We start from the raw sequence: 23,428 nt of genomic DNA on the forward strand, positions 1-23,428 counted from the left end.
CGTGTTGGTGGCTGCTCCTCTGTGTGGGGCCTCAGTCAGAGTGGGTCTCTCACCTGCCTGGCCCCCTCAGGGCCTCAGCCCTCACCCCAGAGATGCCCACACCTGCATCGCTGGGCACACAGCTGCAATGGCTGCCTCCTTGGAGCAGAGATCCCATGAGGCCTCTCCTCCCAAGCCCCACTCACAGGTTTGGTTCGGGCCAGTGCTGAGGCCGTCACCACAGAGCCCTCCAGCACCAGGTGAGACACACAGCAGCCTGGCACTGAGGTCAGGCTCCTGAAAGCCAGACCCTGCAGGGGCTCATTTTAAGCAGCTGGAACTTGGCATCATGGCGCTCAGTAGGGAGCTCCCTTGTCCTACTCCCTCCCCAACACCCTAAAGGTTTGCGACTAGACTGGGTCCAATGGATACCAGTTTGTACACCCAGCACCCAACCCAGTGCCCAGGGCAGAACAGGCAGACCACCAAATGCAAATGACCTCAAGGCAATGAGCTCAGAGCCCATGTGGGCTGTGAAGGAGGGGCCACACAGGGCTGGTGGGATCACAGGGCCTGAAATCCAAGTTCCAGGTGACCTCTGCCACCCCACCCACTGTCTCCGGGATGAGGTTGCCCACAGCCCTAAACCCTCCTAAGCCCCAGCCCAGGCCAGGCTGGACCCTCCTGCTGGTACAGCCCCTCCTCATGGTCCTGGAATCACACAGAAGAGGAAGGCGACCAGCCTGAGGGCCGAGCCACAGTCCTCCTGGAAGAAAGGGTGTTGCCTTTCTGTAGGATCCTGGTGCCCGTCCCACTCAGTCCCTGAGGCTGCGCACAACAGCACCTGGGGCACCTGCCTGGCGCGACACAGCTAGAAGGGCCCATGGAAGCGAGGCTCTTACAAAGCGCAGGAGAGTCGTTACCGCCCTGGATAAACGTCTGAAAACATCTAATTGAATAACTTCTGTGTATGAAAAAACAGAAAGGGTGCCAGCTTTGCTGTCACCAGCTCCACTGAATGCAAACGCATATATGACATATGGGATTCTGGGGCCTAACCTGGTGATACCCCATCAGCCTCCAGAACGACGCCTGGCGCTGGCCACAGACATACATGCATGCACATAAGAGACAGGTGCACACACATACACAGACATGCACACACATGATAAACATGCACACATGGACACAGAGACGTGCATGCACACGTACAGACATGCATACACAGACGCATGCACATGTACACACAGACACGTGGACACACAGACATGCACGCACATGCACAGACACACATGCACATGTCCACAGACATGCACACCTAATAGACGTGCACACATATGCATGTCAACAGATATGGACACACACATAACAGACACATGCATGCACACATACAGACATAATAGACACGTGCACACACATGCAAACGTACACACACACTTGATATGTGCACGCACATGGACAGACATGCATGCACATGCATGCACGCACATAACAGATACGCGCGCACACATCCAGACATGCACACACATAAAAGACATGTGCATGTACATTCACGCACACACATGTACCCAGGCATGCACACACATAATAGACACATGCATGCACACGTACAGGCATGCACATGCATAACAGATATGTGCACGCACATGGATACACACACACACGTGCCAACACGCAAGGCTCTCCTGATGCCTGCCTGGGGAGGGTGCAGGTCTCTCTTCAAGGACAAGTCTGGGGTGTGTGTGTGCTTCCAGGTCCCCTTGCTCAGACTTGGGGCACAGGGCTGGGCCGGGCCCACTAGTTCCCAGGGCCACGTGTGAGCCCATGAGCACTGTGCCCCACAGGAAACGTAGGCGTTTTGCAGAAACCACTTGAAACATGATATCATAATAAAAAAACCTCATTTAAAGTACTTTTTTTTATTGATTTCATTGAAAACAGAACAAGAAATGGTCTGAGCCAAAAGACTGCTCTTAAAACTGTCAAAAACATTTTAACAGAAAAAAATAAACATGACTGCATTATGAATGTTTTAGAAGAGTCGCACAAAAAAAACCCCACTGTTACTGCACTAATTACAGTATTTAAAAAAGTATATGCCAAAAAGAAGGATATGACCTGCCAGGCCGTCACACAAAAGGTGATGGCAAATTTATTCACTACAAGACTAACATTTAAAAAAGTGTTCTCCTGCATTTTATTCTAAAATCACTTTGTTCTCTTTATACAGTTGATATTTATTTCACATGGTGAGTAGAAACCACACCAGAATCAGCACCGTTGTCTGTGTTTTGTGTTTTTTATTTTCTGTTTGTCCTAATGTTCAATAATGGTAGAAAATAAATCAGTTTATTCATCATCATAGCATGTGGCTTAAAAATCGACAGAAGGTGCCAGTGTCGCTGCACTGGCGGGGCTGGTGCGGGGTCCTCCATGGGCCGTGGCCCTCCTGCACCCACCAAACTGCTTCCTCAAAAAGAAGCACAATAGAGGTCTGATACATAGGACTAGATATAGGATTTCTTTAAAAAGCAAACCCACATTTCCTCCAAAGTGATGGCGGTTTGGCCCCACTTCTCTCTGATCGCCGTGGAGACGGTGCCGCGTGGCGTGGGAACGGGCACAGCCACACAGGCTGCGGACGGGCAGGTCTAACGGAGCAGCTTGCGGGTGACAGTGGCTTTCGTGGTGCCACACAGAGGAGTCTGGGCCAACAGGATGCTGCCAACAAGCCCAGTGGTGGAGTGGGAACCACGGAGAGCAGGGGGGAGACGAGAAACGTGGAAACAACAAAACCACCATCAGAAACTCACAAGGTCACGCCAGTGCGGAGTCCCAGGGTGCTCCAAAGTGTCTACTCCCAGTCAGAGGCCTGGGGTCCGGACCGCCTGCCCCTGCCCACAGGCTGCCATGCCAGGCCTCGTAGCCTCGGCTCAGACCCTCTAGCCCCAGAGCAGGACCCTCCGCCATCACGTGCACTTCTCTTTTCCTCTCTAAATTGCAGTGCGGACAGTATCCAGCCCTCGGCGCCCCATGGTGGCCTGTGTCTCATAGAGGATCAGCGGTGGAAGAGCTGGTGTCAGGCAGGCCGTTCTCCTGGGCCACCTGGGCAGCGCTGGCCTGCCGCTGGGCCAGGGCTGTGCTGGAGTGCCGGCACTTGGGGGAGCCACACCGGCAGCTGAACAGCTTGCCTTTGATGTCCCAGAAGCGCTCCCCGTAGTCAAACCTGGGGAGAGAGCAGAACTAAGGGCAGGAGTCCAAACTCAGCTGTGCTGCCGGGAGCTGGCTAAACTTGCCCGATCTGAGCTGCACGTTCCAGGTCAGGACTGCAGAAAAGGGAAAACCATGAGGATAGGCCCATTTCAAGGGGCACATGTGTGTGACCCGGAAGGCAGTGCTCACCCTGGTCCCAAAACCAGGTCGCACGAGCGCCTGGGCCCGGGAGGGGACAATGGCACCTACCCCAACTGCTCCCCAGCCTCGATTAGGCGGGTGCTGAAGAAGGCGATCCTGGGGAAGCGCAGGTCCTGGTGTGACATGAACACTCGCACGGGCACCAGGTTGGGCTCGCAGTGGTGGTTGATGAAGCGGCTGACGTTCCCGTAGAAGCGTGCATCAATGCAGTACACCTCCCCGTCCTGCAGGCGAGACAGTACGCACTGAAGGCAGTGGGGACAGCACAGCAATGCAGCCCCACCAGGCAGAGCCGCGTCCCCAGACAGGGCAGGGCGCCGACACCCCCACTGCACCCCTGGGGCTCCGCAGGGCAGGCTGTGCGCTGCTGGCAGACACCGCCCACTCCACCCCCTCCCCGGGGTGGTCGAGGATGAGGGAGCCCAAAGTGGACACGGCACCCTTGTGGGGCTTGCAGTCAGGTGGTGAAGACAACCACAAACAGGAACAATGCAGGCGCACGGCACTGTCCCCTCCCAGGGCCCTGAGGCCATGAGTATCAGGAGACAGGGGCAGGGCTGCAGGAAGCCCATGGGGCAGCGGGCAGCCAAGGGGGCTGTGCCGCTCCTCAGAGGCCTGGTGATGGACGGAGAAGAGGGTCCCAGGAGGGGCTGGGAGATGCGGGACACACTGGACAGGATGGACAGAGGGAAGGAAGCTGCACTCGAGCTGAGGGCCGCTAGGCCGCTCACGAGGGGACTGAGAGAACAACGTCTGCGGCACTGTCCGAGCATGGTTACAACCAGGAAGCACGAATCCTAGGACATCCTGGTGACGGGCGGGCACAGACAGGAGCCAGGACCAGGGCCCAAGACCCTCCCTGGCATGACACCTGTGGTTGCGACACACAGAGAAGGGACCCTGCACGAACCGTGAGAAGGGAGGTTATCCGGGTCCTGATCTAACCACAAGAGCCTTTAAAACTTAAAAGCACAACTTCCTCTGGAAAGACCCAGAGTGTGACAAGCTGCTGCCGACCTGAAGTCAGAGGGATGCGGCGGCCTGCGGCAGCAGGAAGGAAACAGGACACCCGTCCTAGACTGAAAGGTGCTGAGTCCCGCAACCCCCCAAACAAGCAGCAAGCAGCTTCTCCCCGGAGCGCACGACATCAGCCTGTGGGGCCCTGAGCAGAGAGCCCGGCCCTGGGTTTTCTGACCCCTACAAGGGGGAGTCGCGAGGGGCCATCTCACGCTGAGTGTGTGGCGACCTGCTACACAGCCACAGAAATCAAAGGCAGGGTCTGGGAGGAAAGGCCAGGACGATGAGCAGCAGATGGCTTTTCCAGGACGTGCATCCCACAGAGGACAGGGCGGGCACCCAGAAGTCACTCCACCCACACCTGGTAGTGTCATTACAAGCACTGAGGAGGCCAAAGGATGCTCAGAGCTCGAGTTGCCATGAAGGATTTAGTCTGGACAAGGCGGGTCATCTCTGATCCTTCGCACCCCGCCAGGGCAGACCCACCAGACCAAAGGCAAGCAGGTCGGACCAGCACTCCTGCCTCCTAGTGCAGCCCCAAGACTTGCAGATGTCCCAACCCTCACGAGGCCACATTCTGGCCTCTGCCTCTGGCTGTGATGAACTAAATCTGCAGGCAACCCCACGCTCAAAGGCAACTCTGAAACTGGAAAGGACACGAGAAGCCGTGACAGGAAGGCACTGGCAGGTAACAAGGAAACTCTGGGGGAAGCTCAGCCTGGGCAAGGGGCAAGACTGCCTGGCGGCCTTGAGGCCAGCCTCCAGCCCACGTGGACAGAGCATAGGGCCGAGGACCCACAGGGATGACCTTCGTGTGCAGAATCAGGAGAGAGCAGCTGGAAACATGGCTGCAGAAGAGAGCGGGGCTCCAACTCTGTCCATAGTGTCTGCCTGACCCCGAGCCAGGGGAGACAACGTGGATGGAGCCAGGACCTCAGGCGATCGTGAAACAGCGGAGACCACACAGAGGAGAAACACTGGAGTCATCCCACACATTCACGTTAACAATCCAAACACACAACACACAAAGAACCAGGAAAATGGACGCATCCTGAAGAGAAAGAGAATCAGCGGAGGCCAGCCAGGGATGAGCCAGATGCCGTCCAGCAGGTGGGCACTCAAGGCCAGGGGGGCGAGCCCTACCAAGGAAACGAGGCCTGCCGCCAGCACATGATGGCCTCAGCGAAATGGGAGGTGTCCACGAGAACCAGAAATGAGAGGAAAGGATGGACCGGAGACACCATGGAAATTCCCTGGCTGTGACAGCCACTGCTGGACGGGCAAGCAGCGCCCAGGGACCTGTAAGGACGGCGGACGTCCAGCCACAGGCTGAGCTCACCCTGAACGCCACACCCAGGAAGAGCGAGACAGCGTCCTCGAGTGAGGCAGTGACCCCGAGCTCTGTGGCCGGGGGCACCTCCTACTCCAGGAAGACTTCTTTCGAAAGCAGATGAGACAAGCGCAAAGACCTTCCTCTCTTCCCACGAACGGTGCCCTGGGGCAGGTCACGGATGACAGAGAACGAGGACAGGGGAGTCTTCCTGAGTGTAATCTTCATAGGTAATTTTTACTTTTAAAGCATGTAAATATTTTAAATAATTAAAAAATTTTTAATCCTAGAATTTAAAATGAACTAAAACAAAACGAACATAACTGCATATCAAACTGGTCACACAAATGCAGAGAGATACGACATTTCCAGGATGGCAGAGCAGAGTCTGGAATCCTCAGCGGACACATTCTGAGCAAAGAGCCACAGTCTAGTTGCTCAATGCTGTGGTGCTGTCTGCTGTTGGCAGCAATATTAGTAACATTATTATGAAACTATTTAATGTTGTTAGGAGCCAAGATTTTTCACTCTAAGAGATATAACCATAAATCTAAAAGATAAAAGCATATATTATATCTAAGAGATACAAGCATAAAATCAAGAAAGTTAGGCAAAACCCTGTAATGATAAATTGGAATTGGAAACAGTACCAAGAACACATTTGAAAAAGTCCCTTTACTCCAGAGTCCTGTCCTCTCCAGAATGAGTCCAGAGCCAGTCCTGATGGCCTAGTGGTTCAAGTTTAGCGTGTTCCACTTCGGTGGCCTGGGTTCGGTTCCTAAGTGCAGAACCATACCACTCGTCTGGTCAGGAGCTGTGTTGTGGTGGCGGCTCACATAGACGAGCTGGAAGGACTTACAACTATACACAACTACGTACTGGGGCTTTGGGGAGGAAAAAAAAAAGAGAGAGTGAGGACAGCTGGCAACAGATGCTGGCTCAGAGTGAATCTTTCCCAGAAAAAAAAAAAAAGACTGAGTCCAGAGCCAATGGCAGCCGGATGGCATGGGCAACCGCATGCTGAGTGGGCATGTGCAAATCACTCCACTGTGAGGAGCAGGGACTCCTTAGAGAAGCGCTGCTGCCGAGCCTGGGCCAGATGAGCGAGGGGACCACCTCATGGGGCTGGATCACAGCGAAGCCCAGGGACACAGAGCTGGGCTGAACGGGCTCCCACTGACCAAAGATGGGACAGTTGAGCATCAAAAAGAAGAATGGTGGGCCGGCCCCGTGGCTGAGTGGTTAAGTTTGTGTGCTGCGCTTTGGCAGCCCAGGGTCTCACTGGTTCGGATCCTGGGCGCGGACATGGCATCACTCATCAGACCAGGCTGAGGCAGCATCCTACATAGCACAACCAGATGAATCTACAACTAAAAGTAAATACAACTATGTACTGGGGGGCTTTGGGGAGAAGAAGAAAAGGAAAAAAAAAAAGGAAGACTGGCAACAGATGTTAGCTCAGGTGCAAATCAAAAATAAATTTTTTTTTTTGAGGAAGACTGGCCCTGACCTAACATCTGTGCCCATCTTCCTCTACTTTATATGTGGGACGCCTGCCACAGCATGGCTTGCAAGGTGGTGCCATGTCGGTGCCCAGGATTCAAACCAGCGCCCAGGATACCGAAGTGGAACGTGTAAACTTAAACGCTGTGCCACAGGGCTGGTCCCCAACTTATTTTCTTAGTTTAAAAAAACTTCAGAAAAGAAGAATGGTGATAATGGATCAAAACACCGACTATAAAAATCACAAATGCTGTGAGTTCTAACAACACAAAGACAGACAGGGGAATGAAGGCCAGAAGTCCTTCACCACCAGTAAGTGACCCTGAGACCTGAGGAGCCAAGGGCAGCAACACAGCACTCACCCTGCCTTTCCAGAGGGGTCTCAAAGGGGCGGCCACGCGGCACTCACCCTGCCTTTCCAGAGGGGTCTCAAAGGGGCGGCCACGCGGCACTCACCCTGCCTTTCCACAGGGGTCTCAAAGGGGCGGCCACGCGGCACTCACCCTGCCTTTCCACAGGGGTCTCAAAGGGGCGGCCACGCGGCACTCACCCTGCCTTTCCACAGGGGTCTCAAAGGGGCGGCCACGTGGCACTCACCCTGCCTTTCCACAGGGGTCTCAAAGGGGCGGCCACGCGGCACTCACCCTGCCTTTCCACAGGGGTCTCAAAGGGGCGGCCACGTGGCACTCACCCTGCCTTTCCACAGGGGACTCAAAGGGGCGTGTTCAGGTGGGAAACGTTTTTTGTATACAGAAGAATTCGTCACTAAATGTGGAAGGCATGATGCGACACCCAATGAAGCACACGACTCACTGAGGCCCAGACATGGGGGAGAAGGTAAACAGCCGAGGTTCACCCTACTGCTGACCAGGGAACACTATCCTCTAGGTCCTCACGGGACACAATAGCATCACCCAGGAGAATGTGGCCAGGCTCCACCCTCACTCCCAGTCTGCAGGAAATATCGGGAAAGAGAGCAACAGAAGTGACCCAGGAGAGAACATGCTAACAAATCCAGACGGCAGGATTTCTGCAGGACAACGGCTGGTCTCTCAGTCAGGGTCCACCTGAGGGGCTAGAAACATGGTTCTCGATGAGAAGAAACGTGTGGATGTAGCATCAACAGCAAGCTGCTCTCTCTGACACCTCCCGGGTTAGGCAAACCAGCAGTGAAGATGTTTGGGGAAAACGAGGGAAATGTGAATATGAACTAGATGTCACATGATGGTCAATCTTGTTAAGTGTGATAATGACGTTATGTCAGATGACGTTCAATCTTGTTGGGTATGATGATGACATTGTTTCTGATGATTGTCACTCTCATTTGGGTGATAATGACACTGTTAGATGACAGTGAATCTCAATGTGTGATAATGATCTTGTGTCAGATGATAGTCAATCTCGTTTCGGTCATAATGACACTGTGTCAGATGGTGGTCGCTCTTGTTTGGGAGGTAATGACACTATGTCAGATGGTGGTCAATCTCATTTGGGTGGTAATGATGCTGTGTCAGATGATGGTCAATCTCATTTGTGTGGTGATGACGTTGTGTCAGATGGTGGTCAATCTTGTTTGAGTGATAATGACACTGTGTCAGATGGTGGTCAATCCTGTTAAGAGTGATAATGATGTTGTGATTGTTGATAGAAATATAATTATTTAGAGGAGCATACTGAAATAATTAAGGGTGAAATAGCTCATTTGTAATTAATTTTACATAATATCAGCAAGAAAACAGATAAAACAAATAAAACAAGATGCTGACCATTGTTACATCTAGGTGATGGGTAAGGGTCTCAACTATACTGACTTTTCCTACTTTTCTATGTGTTTGAAAATTTTCATAAGTATAAATTAAAAAAGAAATTACCCATAAAGGCAAGACAAAGCACTTACTAGAGGAAGTGGAGAGAAGTGAAACACTTTTTTTTTTTCCTGCTGAGGAAGATTGGCACTGAACTTACATCTGTGCCAATCTTCCTCTATTTTAAAATATGTGGGTCCCTGCCACAGCACAGCTGACGAGTGCTGTAGATTCGTGTCTGGGAACCAAACCCAGGTCACTGAAGTGGAGTGTGCTGGACTTAACCACTCGGCCAGCAGGGCTGGCCCCTCTTTTTTTTTTAACTAAATGAAAGCCCAAAGGGGCATCAGAGAAGAGAGGAGGAAATGAGGCTGCACAGGAGACCGTGCAGTGGCAGGCAGGTTGACGTGTGAACACAGGAGAACCCCTGACACAGTGAAGGAAGAAGGAGGGGGAGGAGAGGCAGGAAGGGGCCACCTCCTCAGAGGAGACGCCTCCTGCCAGGGGCAGCAGTGCGCTCAGTCCTGTAGACGCCTGTGCAGGGGGCTGACCCCACCACCAAGGATGGCCGAGGCTCCGTAATGGGAGGTAGCACCCCGCCCTGCCCTGGTCCCGGGTGAAGACTGCCAGACCCTGCCAGACACGCACCCCACACTGAGACTAGGGGTCCCCAGGGACAAGCTGTGGGTCCAAGGTGCCCCTCGGGTGCAGACCACAAAGGTGTCCTCTGCCCACGGGTCCCTGGCTCTCGTGCCACCTGCACATCCTGTGGCCTCTGCCTGGGGCGCCCACTCCTGGATTGAATTTGAGGCACAGTGGCTTTCACACCGGAACGTTCTTATGTGGTTTGTCCTGAGCTTCTGGTCACCTGCCTGCACCCAGCTCAGAGACCCTACAGAGGTGAGGGTGCAGGAATGAAGGGGCAGGAGGGCCACCTGTTCTTGGAGCAAACAGCTCCTCCAGACCCGACCGCCACTCAGCCTGGTCACGGCTAACGCGTCTCCACGTGAATGCTGCATCCCTCTCATGATGAACACTGCTCAGGTCTTTAAAAACATGTCCTTTCACATGCATCTGCTGCTCTTTCCAAGTGTCTCTGATCGAGATGCCACCTACACCTAGTTCTGAGATGAAAGTACGATGGCAGGGAGCCATGCCGTGCCCGGCGACTCTGCAACACCCTCCTGCACGCCACAACTCCAAGGGGCAGGGGGTGTTAACCAAGGGAAGACAGGCAAAAGCCTGAAGGAGGCAGGGACAGAGGCATGTCAGGTGGATGTTCAGAAGGTTCCAGAACAGCAAGGAGAGGGACAGACTCGGAGGTCCAAGCGCAGACCTGGAGCTCAGGGACAGTCCAGGCTGGGGAGAGGACAGGCGGCATGGCGATGGATAGTCAGATCCAGGAAACATTTTGAAGGCAGAGCCAGGAAGTTTCCTGAAGCCATAGATGGTGGTTAGGGAGGGAGCGAGGTGTGGGCAGACAGGCCCCACAATACGGTCACTTTGAGACACCAACACTCAGGGACACATGGGTCTGAGCTGGAGTGGACCCTGAGAAGCTCTGGTTATTTGTGGCTTCTTCCATGCCCAGAATAAACAAGCCACAGGAGTGAGGGCAAGGGGAGCTGCATGCCCAGCCCAGGCAGTGGCTGGAGCAGAGTGAGGAAGAGATGCTTCCAGGCGGGGGGCCGAGGGCCCAGAGTGAACAGCAAGAAGGCTGCAGGACCCCTCGGGGGGCACAGCCCCGCAGGGTTGGGCTGAAGAGAGACGAGAAGGCAAGGAATCAGAGGGAGCAGCCACGGGCAACCGCATATGAGAAAAGGGAGGGCCCTGGCGTGACGTCCCTGTGAGGGGGCTGGGGGCTGGTGCCGGTCAGCCCCGACAGGAGCACAGAGTCCACGTCTGGGCTGGGGGCTGGCAGGCATCCAGGAGCTGCTCAGTTGAGGGAAAGAGAAACTTGCACAGCAGTCGGACAGAGCAGCTCATGCCTGCTGAGCCTGCTAATGAGCAAACGGATGTGGAGTCCACAGCCTCGTCCACAAAAGCGTCGTCTGAGTGGACTGGGACACAGAAAGCCGCTCCTCCAGGCAGGTACACGGGGCGTGAAGAGTGGTCTGTCTCGGACTTGGTTCCTGGAAACTTATCTGAGTGGGACAGAGCCAGCACTACTGCTCAGGGGTGGTTTGGGGGTAACCAGGAAACCTCCTTCCTTCCCCTTCCTCGGGCAGCGACCCCGTGCCTGACCCAGTCAGAGGACGCTGGCGAGAGTCACAGCTGACCCGCTACAAGGAGCACGCAGGGCCAGCGCAGACCCTGATGAAACCCGCCAACTGGGTCTGCTGAGGACATCCAGGAAGCCTGAGGGCATCTTTAAAAAACACAGACAGAAAAAACAGGTCTGCCTGAAGCTCGGAGGCCTCCTTGGCTGTGGAGCACACTTCCACAAGGACGCACCTGCAAGGGCCGCCCCAGGGGCACACTTCCACAGGAATCCGCCCATGAGGGCCGCCCCAGGGGCACACTTCCATGAGGACCCGCTGAGTCCCAGGGTGGCCAAGAGACAAATTGACATTTTTAGCAGCACTGCAGGGCTAGGGGCCAGGGTCACCCAGGGGTAAATGTCACACAGGCGCAAGGGTCACCAGGGTAAAGGTCAGATGGAATCAACAGAGGCCAGGGGCTGCAGCACAGCTCTGAATCATCTTAGTTCCTGCAAATGGACTGGAGTGACCCTGATGGACGAGGATCCTAAGCCTCAACGCCTTTCTTCAAACAGGTTTGCAAATACAATGTTTGGCACCCGAACGAAAACTAATTGAGAACATGAGGAGATGAGGAAAACATAATGAAAATAAGGAAGCAGCAGCCAGTGTTGGACCCACAGTGGTGCGCACTGCAGGCGCTAGACGGCAGGGAAGGGCCCTGGGAACAGCAGCTGTGTGGGTGGGTCCAGACCCACCCACAAATGAAGTCTCGAGGGCGAAGATGTGCACGGGATGACACACCCAGGAACAATGGCACATGAAGTCAGACTACTCACCACAGTACTAGAACAAGGAGAAAAATCATAGGGTTACTTCAACAGATTCAGAAAAACACACAATTTAACATCAATTCGTGAAACTCCTAGTGAACTAGGGATAGGACTTCGAGAAAACTGAGCGCCAGCACCCCACATAAGCACAGGGTTCTGGAAGCTTCCCAGAGGGTAGAAGATGGGCACAGGCCAGCCGGCTGCCCCCTTGACCCCATGCAGCAGTGGCCTGGCCAGGGGGGTATGAGAACGAGCAGCAAAGGCTACAAGGATGGGAAGCAAGGCCATCTGTTCATGACACAACTACATCCACAGAAGACCAAAAGGCTCACAAATAAAAGGTCACATTTAGTCAGTGAGTTTAGAAGGTCACAGGTTTAAAGTTAGTTGAAAAAACTAACCATATTTCTACATATCAAGCAATTAAGCTAGGGAAAAAAGACCACTTAAAAGACCATCGAAATATCCCGGCACCAGAAATCCTGTTTCCCACCACCATGGAGCAGCTGGCACTGGACTGGCCCTCCTGCCACAACCAACCAGAACGGCTGGCAAAATCCTCAGGACACTGCTCTTCCTCACAAAGCGGAAGACCACTTACACGTGGCCCAGCAACAACATGAAGACACGCCCACCAAAACCTTACATGAATGTTTACAGCAGCTTTATCAATTGCCAACAACCGAAAACAGGCCCAAGCGCCTGGCAACTGCGGACTGATGAGCAAATCAAGGGGCATCCACACAATGGAGCACGACTCCCAACAACCACCAAAGAGTCAGCTCTTCATCCCCACGGAGTCAACCAACCCCAGTCTGTGCGTGCTATGGTTATAATCCACAGATGTGGAACCTGCGGATCTGGAGGGCCAACTAAGGGACTTGAGCACTGTGGATTTGGGAAACCTAGAGGGAGTCCTGGAACCAATCTCCCACAGATACCAAGGGATAACTGTGCTGAAATATGCAGCAACTCGAGGAACCTCAGAGTCCCTGCGCGAGGGCAGGACGCCAGACACAAAAGGCTACATGCTGTGTGATTCCACTTACATGACGTGCCAGGAAAGGCAACCCTGCAGGGTCAGAAAGATACCCGGGCGTCGCAAGCTGAGAGGACAGGAAGCACCCTTGGGGCTACAGGGCAGGGAGCTGGTCCATACTGACATGTAGTGGAATGCAGAATTCGAACACAACCCCAGCCCTTCAGTCTGGGACAACCCGTGAGTGCTTCTCGCTGACGACACAGTAAAGAGCATGGTGTCACCCCCGTGACTGCGTCACACTGAGTAAGGCTCCAACACAGATTCTCCTGCTGGCCTTCAAGAAGTACAGCGCCATGTGGTGGGCCCCAGGCAGGGAACCATGGGGCCTCTGGGAGAGTGCACGGCTGGCACCCAGCAAGAAAGCAGGGACCACAGTCTCACAGCAGAGAACTGAGTTTGGACACCACCAATGAGCCTCAGGAACTCCAGGTCCCAGGTCCAGACAGTACACGGCCTGGCAACGCCAGACAGCCTGGGAACCTGAACTCCGAGGTACAGACAGTGCACGGCCTGGTGACGCTGGACGGCCTGGGGGCCCCAAGCAGAGAGCTCCACCCAGAGTGTGGGCAGCAGCCGCAGACTCAGCCGCTGACGGTGCTGCTTCGTCCACCAGGCTTGTGGTAACTGGTGCAGCAACAGAGCACTAACGAACTGTGCACATAAAAGCATGGATTTACTGCGTGCAAATTATGCCTCAATAAACCCAATTTTGAAAAAACTAATGATAAACAGACTCAGCAAACCAGGACACTTCCATAACGGCACCTATAAAAAGCCCAAGCGCAGGGTGCACTTCACAGTCAAAGGATAAGCACTCGTCCTGGGTGACAGAGCATGGCGAGCGCGTGCCCTCCTACCAAATACGGGGCCCTAGCCAGGCACAAACACGGACAGGTAAGGAAGGGGCAGGACGGTCCCCACTCACAGACAACAGCACGTGCACAAAAACTGTGAAGAAGCTTCAAAAGAGCTACTAGAATTAGTAAGTGAATTGAGCAAGGTCAATATGGAAAAAACCAATTGTTTCCATTTATTGACAACAAACAGCTGGAAATGAAACAAAACAGCAGTACTGTTTACAAAAGCATGAAATACTTGGGAAAAAATTCAAGGGAATCTGAATAAGATCCATACACTGAAAGCTACAGAGCCCTGCAGACCTAACCCCACTCAGCGGAGACCTGCAGACAGACACCAGGACGAGAAGACCCCACTCAGCGGAGACCTGCGGACAGACACCAGGACGAGAAGACCCCACTCAGTGGAGACCTGCGGACAGACACCACGACGAGAAGACCCCACTCAGCGGAGACCTGGGGACAGACACCAGGACGAGAAGACTTAGAGCTATGCAGGTGCCAATACCTCTAATGGATCAACAGATTTGACTCAACCCCAATCCCAACCCCAGCAGCCGCTTTTTGCATTGACACATCAGTTCTGAAATTTACATGAAAATGCAAAGAGCACAGAAAAGCTACAATGGTTTTGAAAAAGAACAGGGTCTGAAGACTCATCATTACCTGGTTTCAAAATTTACTCTGAATCAATGGTAATCAGGAGAGAGTGGTGTAGATTTGAGCATCAGCAAACAGATCAAAGTGCTGGAACAAGTGTGGATTCACATGGACAAAAGTGAACCTTGAGTCTTATCTCAAACCAGACACAAAAGTCAGCTCAAAGGAGATCGTGGATCTAAATGTGAAAGCTAAAGACAAAAACTCTAGAGAATGGAGACAATCTTCACAACCCTGCAGTAGACAAACATTTCTTAGGACACACACTAAATAACAAAAATATTTTTTTGTTCCTTGACGGACAGAGGCTGGGAGGAAACACACAAAGTCTGTCGAGGCCTGAGCCAAGGAACACGAAGGCTCTGCAACTCACAAGGCACCAGCCCAGGGAGGCAGCACCGATGATTTCTAAGTTTCCTCACAAAAGGAGATATAAGGAGACCAATAAGCACATGACAAAATGTTCCCATCAATAATCATCAATTTAAATTAAACTGAATTAAAATTAAAATTACGGTGTTGGGAATTCTCATTTACTGCTGGTGGCAATGTAAAGGGCACGAAGACTTTGGAAACTGCTGGCTGTTTCTTTTAAAGTTATTACACGCACACTTAGCAGATGGCAGCACTTGTATTCCCAGAATTTACCTAAGTGCAAACACACATCCACAAAAAACAAGTCTACGTGGACTCAGAGCAGGTTTCTTTGCAACAGCAAAAATGGCAACAGCTGGGTTTATCGACAGGTGAGTGGCACAGCCATCAGCGGGTCACCACTTGGCAACAGACAGGAGTGAACCACCAACACACCACCACCCAGGTGGACACAGAGGCATGCACTCTGACCCCACCGACAGAAACTCTAATGCAGGTAAACACCTGCAGAGGCAGAAAGCATCTCCATGGCCAATAGGATGGAAACGTTGGGGGTGATGGAACCATTCCCTATCTTGCTTGTGGTGATTATACCGGTAAACAGGTCTGTCAAAACTAACAATATACACTTAAAAGTTTGTTGTTTGTCAATTAACCTCAATAAAGTTAATCCAAAAAGAAAAAAATGTCAAAAACCTATTGGATAAAAAAAAAATCCAACAAGATACACAAGATCACAGCACAGAGAAGCATGAAGCATCATGGGTGACTCAAGACTTAAACACAGGGAGGGACAGGCTACGTCCATGGACTGGAAAAGGAGGTGTGGTGGCCTCGACAGCCCAGCCTGGTTCACAGTTCACCGCTCCCCATCAAACCCCGGCAGGCGTTTGGTAGAATGCATCAAGTCGAATTTAAAACTCACACAGAAACGGCAAGAGACCAAGAGCAAGATGGTCCTAAAGAATGGCCGGCAAGAGGACGCCAACCAGGCTAGGCACACACGTGGCTTGCCCAGGACAGTCAGCAGACAAGGCGGGCAGAGGCCCAGGCACATGCTGGGCCACCGAGTTGAGTGCCAGGAAAAGGACAGTCTTTTCCACAGACGGTGCTGAGTCAAGCAGATATGGACACAGGCGAGAACAAGGCTTGACTGGCAGAGCAAACGCTAACAGATCAATGTGAGCCAAACGTGCAACTCCGGCAACAGCAGAGGTGAGCACCTCTGTGACCTGGGTTTTAACAAAACTTATTTAGGATGTTACAAAAACCCTAAAGGTACGTAGAAAAAGACTGATAGTTGGACTACGATAGAAATAAGAACTTCTGTTCATTACAAGACGTCACCAGGAACAAACAAGCCACAGAGGGACAATTTCTGCAAGACACATGTCACAGAAGGGCCTCTGTCCAGAACAGGCAGAGCTGCTAGAAACCCGTGGAAGCCAACAGCTCAACAGGCATGGACAGGCAGAAGACCGAGCAGGCGGAGTGTGGGAGACGACGCCCCACGGCCGACAGAGCTTGCAGCTCTGCACACGCACACCCAGGCCAGGCTCGCTGGGGCGCCGTGGGGAAGGTCTGCCCATGTGGAGCGGTGCCCGAGCACTGCCACCTCCCAGAAGGAAGGCTTCTCTTGGTGACGCGCCCTCAGCACAAACACTGATCTCACAGAAGGTGACTGCAGGGGCAGGAGGGCCCTGTTCTCAGCAGGAGGGTCTGCCTGGCTCCACCCTCACCTACAGGGACAGATACTCAGGTCTGTGGCTGCTGCTACAGAGGAGAGAATCCTCTTTTCCCCATCTCCACCTTACTCTCGCCCCCACTGGTCATGATGAGAAGTTCTGGGAAGTTCTTAAATAGGCAATTTCTGAACTAAGGAGCAACAGTGGGACCCACACTAAGAGAAAGCGCGATGTACGACGGTTGGTCTCAGAAACGCCCTGGAAACCAGGGTCCTGCAGTGGATGAAGGCCGGAGCCTGGCTGCTCTCCCAGCACCCAGCAGGGTGGCCAGGGACATGAGGAATGCACCGCCCTCTCTACGCGTGCAATCCCCCACCCCCTCACTCAAGGCTCACTCCTGCATCCTCGGTCACCACACACACACAGACCCCTAGCCTCTCGGTGGCTGTGGAGGCTGTGTGCTCTAAGCTGGGGTGAGCAGTTGGGGTTCAGAGGGCTGGAGTGACGTGTCTGAGGCCCCAGGCTCCCACACGAGGGGAGCTGCTTGCTACACAAACTCAGGGCCCTCCCAGGTCAGGGGTCCCAACTGAAGATGCCCTCTGAGCCCTGAGCACAGAAGCAAGGCCAGTGCTGGATGGTGGGAGACACTCAACAGGGATGGGTGAGCCCCCTTACCAGCCCAGACCCCACCAGAACAGACACTTCCACGCTGTGCAGCTGCAATCAGCTCTTTATGCACCAACCCCTCAAAACACGGTACCTTGTTGTCAAGATCGAAAAGGTAAGAATCTTCTTCCCGAACGTCGGCTTCGGAGTCAGAGATGAGCTCCCCGACGTACCTGTGGGGGGCAGAGCGGATGAGAGTGAAGACAGCAGGTCGCCACCCTCAACTACAGGATGAAGTGCTCAGGAGCTGACGAAGCTCACACAACGGGGGCCAACATTTTGGAGAACTTTGCCCGTGAGTGAAGTGGGATTTAACTTTAGGCTCCAAAAGATGATGGCACAGAAACCTCCCCATCTGATCAGGGATCCAGAACAATCCTCCCCTGAAAATCACTGATGGCTAAGGACATCTTCCTAAACGAGCCGTGAGCTGGTGAGAGAGTAAGTGCAGGCAGACAGCCAGAGAGGTGGCAAGGGCACTGAAGACAGCGGGAGCTTGGTTTCGGGGGCACCCAGTGGGTCCCAGGTGCGGCCAGGGCTTTGGCAGCCCCCTCCCGGGTGAGTCTGGGCGCCCCACCCAGCAGGTGTGCACTCACCCCACACTGCTGCATCCTTCCCCAAAATGAGAGATGCAGCCGGCAGCCCTGGGTGACCCAGGCACTCACTTACTCGCAGACGAAGGTGCCCAGTGGGATGTCTTGCAGGGACCGCACACCCCAGCCCATGTTCTGTGTCCGGTAGAGCTGCAGCCTTGCCCTAGAAAACAGGGTCAGCAACTTAGGGCCACATTCCACAACACCCAGCTCACACTCAGATTACAACATGAGTGCCAGGAGTAAAGGAGACAGGAAATACTGCTTCCATGTCTGAAAATGCCTTAGGTCTTCACACATCATGAAGCAGCGACTCCCAGAGAAACCCCGCAGGCGCTGAGGCACTTGCCCTCAGGAAGCTGAGAGATCTCAGAAAAGAGCCTGATTGTCAGCGTGTGGAACACAACCCCTGATCCTCACTGTGCCTCAGTTTTCTCACCTGCAACACAGGGACAAGTGTGGGCTGAGCCACTGGGTTGTGATGAGGATCAAAGGGGCTAACACTTCTGTTGGCTCCAGGCCACGATGCAGGTTAGCTTGAGCAGTGGGTCAGCCACAGGAGCCAAGCTGGCCCCTCGGAGCAGGCATGGGGCACTCTTGCAGGGCCCGCCAGCCACGGGCATGCCGGCTGCCCCTTTCTGTGTCCAGTGGCCCTTGTGGGAGACAAGCGTGTCTGTCTTCACACCCAAAGGACCCACTGCCAGGCATGAGGACGGAGAATGTGGGCTGATCACCAGCACTCTAGAATCACTGGTACAAGAACACCCTCATACTGTGAACACTGGTGTCCAGCTACTGACACTGTACGCAGACCTTCCCTCGTGACTCAGAGGGACTCCGAGCTCTTTCAACTCTCGGGCACATTCATAGAGGGTAGGTTCATAACCAGAACTGAGTGTCTGGTTCTGGGCCATCAGGGGATGCTGGGCCCTGCCAAGAGAGGGCTGTGGAAGGGCCTCTCTTGCCCTGAGTGACTTAGCAACAGAGTCCACACAACCTGAAAAGGTTTACACCAGAACGCCACCACCCCATCGTGTCAGAGAAACACAGAGCACAGAGCACTTAGAAAGTGACTGAGCACTAACACAGAGTCACGGTGGCCCCAACGGCTGGAGTGCGTATGTGAACTGGGAGACAAAGGCTGTGCTCGTGTCAAGCCCATCTTTCTGGTCTCGGCTCACTTGACCTTGACTGACCTCTCAGGCCTCAGACCCAAGTGTGAGGTAGTAGGAAGCAAGCTTTTGCTATTTACGTCACCCTGTACCCTTGCCAGGGGCTAAAGGACTCAAAGTCAGTGGCCATCTTGACGTGCAAGCACACACAGACTTCACCACATCATGTTCCTGTCGCCGTGAAATACGCAACACACCGCGAACTTCTCTAGAAACTTGAGTCATTTCCAAAGTTTTGAAACAGGGACCTTGACATCACCCTGGACTGAGGGATTCAGAGCCCACACCCACACAAGGCTTCGGGAGCACAGAGCAGGCTGCTGTGTGCTCACCGCAGGCCATTCTGCACCACGCGGTTCCGGCAGTTCCTCCAGCAGGAGCAGGCGTGGTTGCACTCGAAGAGCAGGGGAGGCTCGGCCATGTTGAACTCCGGCAGCAGCCGGCCATCCTGGGGACAGATGCACAGTTAGGGCTGAGGGGGGCTCAGCGCTCTCGCTCAACACACCCACATTAATGCATTTTTACGAACTAAAAACTGACATAAAAACCACGACATCTGGTCACACTTTCTACCTGGGGAAGTGGGGCAGACCTGTGCTCACACTGTGGACGGGAGCCTCGGCCCAGCAGTCCGCACGGCTTTCAGAAACCTCCCGGACAGCCCTCCCCGGCCCCCACTGTGGACGGGAGCCTCGGCCCAGCAGTCCGCACGGCTTTCAGAAACCTCCCGGACAGCCCTCCCCGGCCCCCACTGTGGCCAGTCTCCATCCACTCCCGTCAGCCTCCCTCCCTCCCCTTGCCCTCGCTCAGCCTCGCCAAGGCTGTTGGCACGAGGGCCCCTCCACTTCCTTCAAGGGGTCAGCACCCCATGGACTCCTGTCCGGCGGGGACCACCCACCCATGTGCAGTGCCAGCCTGTACTCTCGGTCTTGCTGCCCTGCAAACCCCCAGCTCCGGAGAGACCCAGCCACCTGCTTTCCCGTCCTACAGCCTGGACACGGCAAAGCTATGAGGCACTGCGCCAGGCCTGAGAGGGCCGAGCCTGAGGCCACAGCAGCTTTAGGCTGCTTGAGCAGCTAGAACTTGCCTCAAGATGCTCATTCTTGCCCCCTGCCCAGCACAGCCATGCTCTGCAAAGAACATACCCCACGAACTGCGAGCCCTGCCAGCCCCTCACTCACACACCTGCCACGCCCATGACACTCTCAGCCTCTCTTCCTGAAGACACAGAACCCGCCCTCACGCCCCATCCTCTAACATCCACTCTGGAAAGAATCATCCATCCCCGGCCCCCACTCTTAGCCTGCATCTCTTCTCCCGGCAGGACACCCTGGCTCCTATCCCCATCAATGACCTCTCAACTCCTAAACCAAGGACGCTTAGGGTTCTTCTCTTGGACGCTGGCCTCCAGAGCCCTTCTCTCCTCTCCTCAGCTGCCTTCAGGCTGGGCTCGCCAATGACCACCTCTGTCCCTCCAGTCACCACCCCCTGGCCACTCCAAAGCCCATGGCTGCCCCACCACCTCCAGGCGGCCACAAAGACAGATGGCTGCATCCTCACGACCCTGCCTCCATCCAGCCTCCCATTTCCTCCCACCTGTTGCTCCTCCCTCACTGGTTCCCACGCCTGGCTCCTCCTCCACAAAGCTGGCCCCGAACAGTCTCAGAATCAGGGCAACTGCCCTTTCCACAAATTCTGCTTCACGGAACTTACCGCACCAGCACACCAGGGCAGAGACAGCGCTCACCTTATCGTACCAGCAGCGCATGCTGAGCTGGCCGCACATGCAGTTGCTGGAGGAGCAGTCGTCTATGCACACACAGTACTGTGGAGGGAGAGGCACATCATACGGGGCCAGCGTGTGGCCTCCACTTCTCACCCTTCAACTTACAGCCTCGCTTCCGAATTCTCAAAACTGCCTCTTGTCTGACATGTGCTCGCCCTGAAGAGAGGTCCTTCTCTCTCTCTTCTCTCTCAAGGACAACAAAGGCGTGCGCAGCCTCTTGGAAGGAGGGCGTGCGGGCAGAAGAGAAGGCTCAGTTGCTAAGCTGCTGAGAGCTCTCGCAAGGGGCTCTGGCAGGGGGAGGTGGGGACACAGAGCGCATGACGCGGGGCCGAGTGGGGCGCAGCCCCAGAGCGCTAGAGAAAGCCTGCTGCACTCAAGGCCAGACACGCAGTGAAAAGGTGAGGAGCTGGGGCCCCGAGCCCCAGCCTGAGGGCAAGCGTCTGGCCTTGGCCTGGGGAGGAAGGACTTTGGCTTGCCCACGGGCTCCTCTCACTGGTGCAGTCCCCAAACCACCACTTCCAGGGGCACTCGATGATGCTCTAGGGGCTAGGACTCGACACAGGACTCAGGCCCATTTTCTGGAAGGATCTTTATCTGCCTTCCAGCTCTTTGGTGGGAGGTGACTTGAGAGCACCAGATCTTCCTGCAGAGACCCCCACAGACCCTGCTCCAGAGGTCCGCTGTCTTCCCCACGGAAGCTGGCCTCCTCCCACCATCGCTGACCTGCAAATGGGTGATGTTTCTGTCGATGTTCATCGGGGACGTCACACAGTTCTGAGACACGTATTTGTAGTTGCTGGGGCACGGCTCGTCGTCGATGGCGTTGACACATGGAATGGGGATTCGCTCATAGCCTCGAGCAATGTCTCTGCCACAAGAAAGGGGGACATTACCTTTCATTGTGACAAGTGCTGCCCCAACAGGGACGGATAAAAAGCACAAGAGGGCAGCTGATGAGCCGGGGCCAGGCGACTCTGATCCAGGCTAGGGGACGTCTCAGCTGGGAGAGAAGCTCTCATCTCAAACCCTTTTGCCCTGTGATCAGTGACCAGCTGCAGAGCTGTCGTGGACTCAGAGCTCCTCACCTGCTCACTGTCTTCTCCAGCGGGACGGGCCTGTCTGGGGCGGAGTCTCGCAGCGCCTTGCTCATCTGCAAAGCGTTCCACACCTGAGAGTTGAGACTTGCGCACTGCAGAGGTGTCTCTCCCTCCTTGTTTTTCAAGGTGACATCTGAATCCCGAGAAAGAAAGAGGCTAAAAGGAAAAATGTAAGCCAACAGAACATTCAGATCTTAATTTAAAAAACGTGAAGATGGGATTTACGAAATGATCATCACCAGTAAAAATAAAGAGAACACGTCATTTGTTTTGAAACTAACAAGCTTGCTCACCACTCTCCCACATTTGCTCTCAAATGCACCCTCAATGATAAAAAGGGCAGTGATGTGGAGGCTAACCATGCCCACCGTGCACCCAGTCAGCACTCCAGCGGGTGATCCCAAGACCTGACTCAAGTCAGACAGATGGAGGGCTGCAGCATGCCACTCCAAGTGCACCCTGCCCAGGGCCCAACGCCAACACAACTGACTTGGCTGAGCTGCTGCTGAGGCGCAAATCTTGGAGGGTACTCGCACCACTGCAGGGGCGTCCCTTCACTTCCAGGTGAGGCAGGAGTCACCTGAGGGTACAGCACTGGGTGGGGCTGGGTCCTGTCCCCACATCCCTCCTGCTAATGAGAACAAGGGGCCACACCTCTCTGACTTCCACTGGAAGCAGAGCAAAGAGACTGCCTAGGACCCGGCCGCCCCCAAGTGTTAGTGACATGGAAAGAGGGCCTCAAGGTTGGAAAGGGCTTTGAGTGGCCAACATCCAGCCCACATCTCCAGCCCACCTTGTGGGGGCACTGCTCCCAGTGGGCTCCTGGAGCGGGCTGTCCCATCACCCTTGACGGTGTTAGGGCAGGACTCATCTCCACATCTAACCTACATATTTCAGGATTTTTCACAACGATCCTCCCTGAATTAGAAATAACCAAGCCAACCTCAGACGGAGACTTGTCTGCTCACAGAACGAACTTCCCTGGGAGGACCGGGGGCATCAGGGTGCTCTCCCACCCGGGAGCCTTGCAGGGACTGTGTACCGCAGAGCCACTCACACAACGCAGGCGTAGCGGTCCTCCCTGGCAGCGATGTGCAGGGGCGAGTCCCCATGGATGTTCACGGCGTGGAGGTCACACCTGGCGGCCAGCAGGATTTCAGCTATGTCCACACAGCCCGAGAAGGCTGCCCAGTGCAGGCAGATGTTCTCCTCCTGCAGACAGACAGACAGACAGACAGCAAGAGCCGTGAAGACGGTGGGACCCAAGGGAAGACCTTGCGGTACACTGCGAGGAAAACACAGCAGAGCAGAGCATAACACCATGCGCAAGCCCGAGGATGCTTCCTCTTGTTTCCTTTTGTTGTCATTATAAAAGTAACATAGTCACAGTACGGAATATTTTAAAAACAGGAA

General features: G+C 54.3%; 1 protein-coding gene across 15 annotated transcripts in view; it reads right to left on the reverse strand.

The window, feature by feature from the left end:
• Window positions 1-1,879: 1,879 nt before the first annotated feature.
• EHMT1 (euchromatic histone lysine methyltransferase 1) overlaps window positions 1,880-23,428 on the reverse strand; it is a 197,031-nt gene continuing 175,482 nt past the window's right edge. For 13 of the 15 annotated variants that reach the window (XM_014828102.3, XM_014828101.3, XM_070518202.1 and 10 more), the window contains 9 exons: window positions 23,073-23,227; window positions 22,004-22,171; window positions 21,642-21,786; window positions 20,880-20,957; window positions 19,465-19,580; window positions 18,037-18,123; window positions 17,462-17,540; window positions 3,442-3,617; window positions 1,880-3,205 (listed from right to left, as the gene is read on the reverse strand). In XM_014828102.3, the coding sequence (XP_014683588.3) occupies window positions 3,028-3,205; window positions 3,442-3,617; window positions 17,462-17,540; window positions 18,037-18,123; window positions 19,465-19,580; window positions 20,880-20,957; window positions 21,642-21,786; window positions 22,004-22,171; window positions 23,073-23,227 (1,182 nt within the window). In that variant the 3' untranslated portion in view covers window positions 1,880-3,027. Of the gene's footprint in view, window positions 3,306-3,441; window positions 3,618-17,461; window positions 17,541-18,036; window positions 18,124-19,464; window positions 19,581-20,879; window positions 20,958-21,641; window positions 21,787-22,003; window positions 22,172-23,072; window positions 23,228-23,428 lie in introns of all 15 variants that reach the window. The other 2 variants (XM_070518205.1, XM_014828104.3) reach the window with 1 other exon arrangement.

The sequence above is a fragment of the Equus asinus genome, chromosome 10 (assembly GCF_041296235.1).
Source record: "Equus asinus isolate D_3611 breed Donkey chromosome 10, EquAss-T2T_v2, whole genome shotgun sequence".
Taxonomy (NCBI): domain Eukaryota; kingdom Metazoa; phylum Chordata; class Mammalia; order Perissodactyla; family Equidae; genus Equus; species Equus asinus.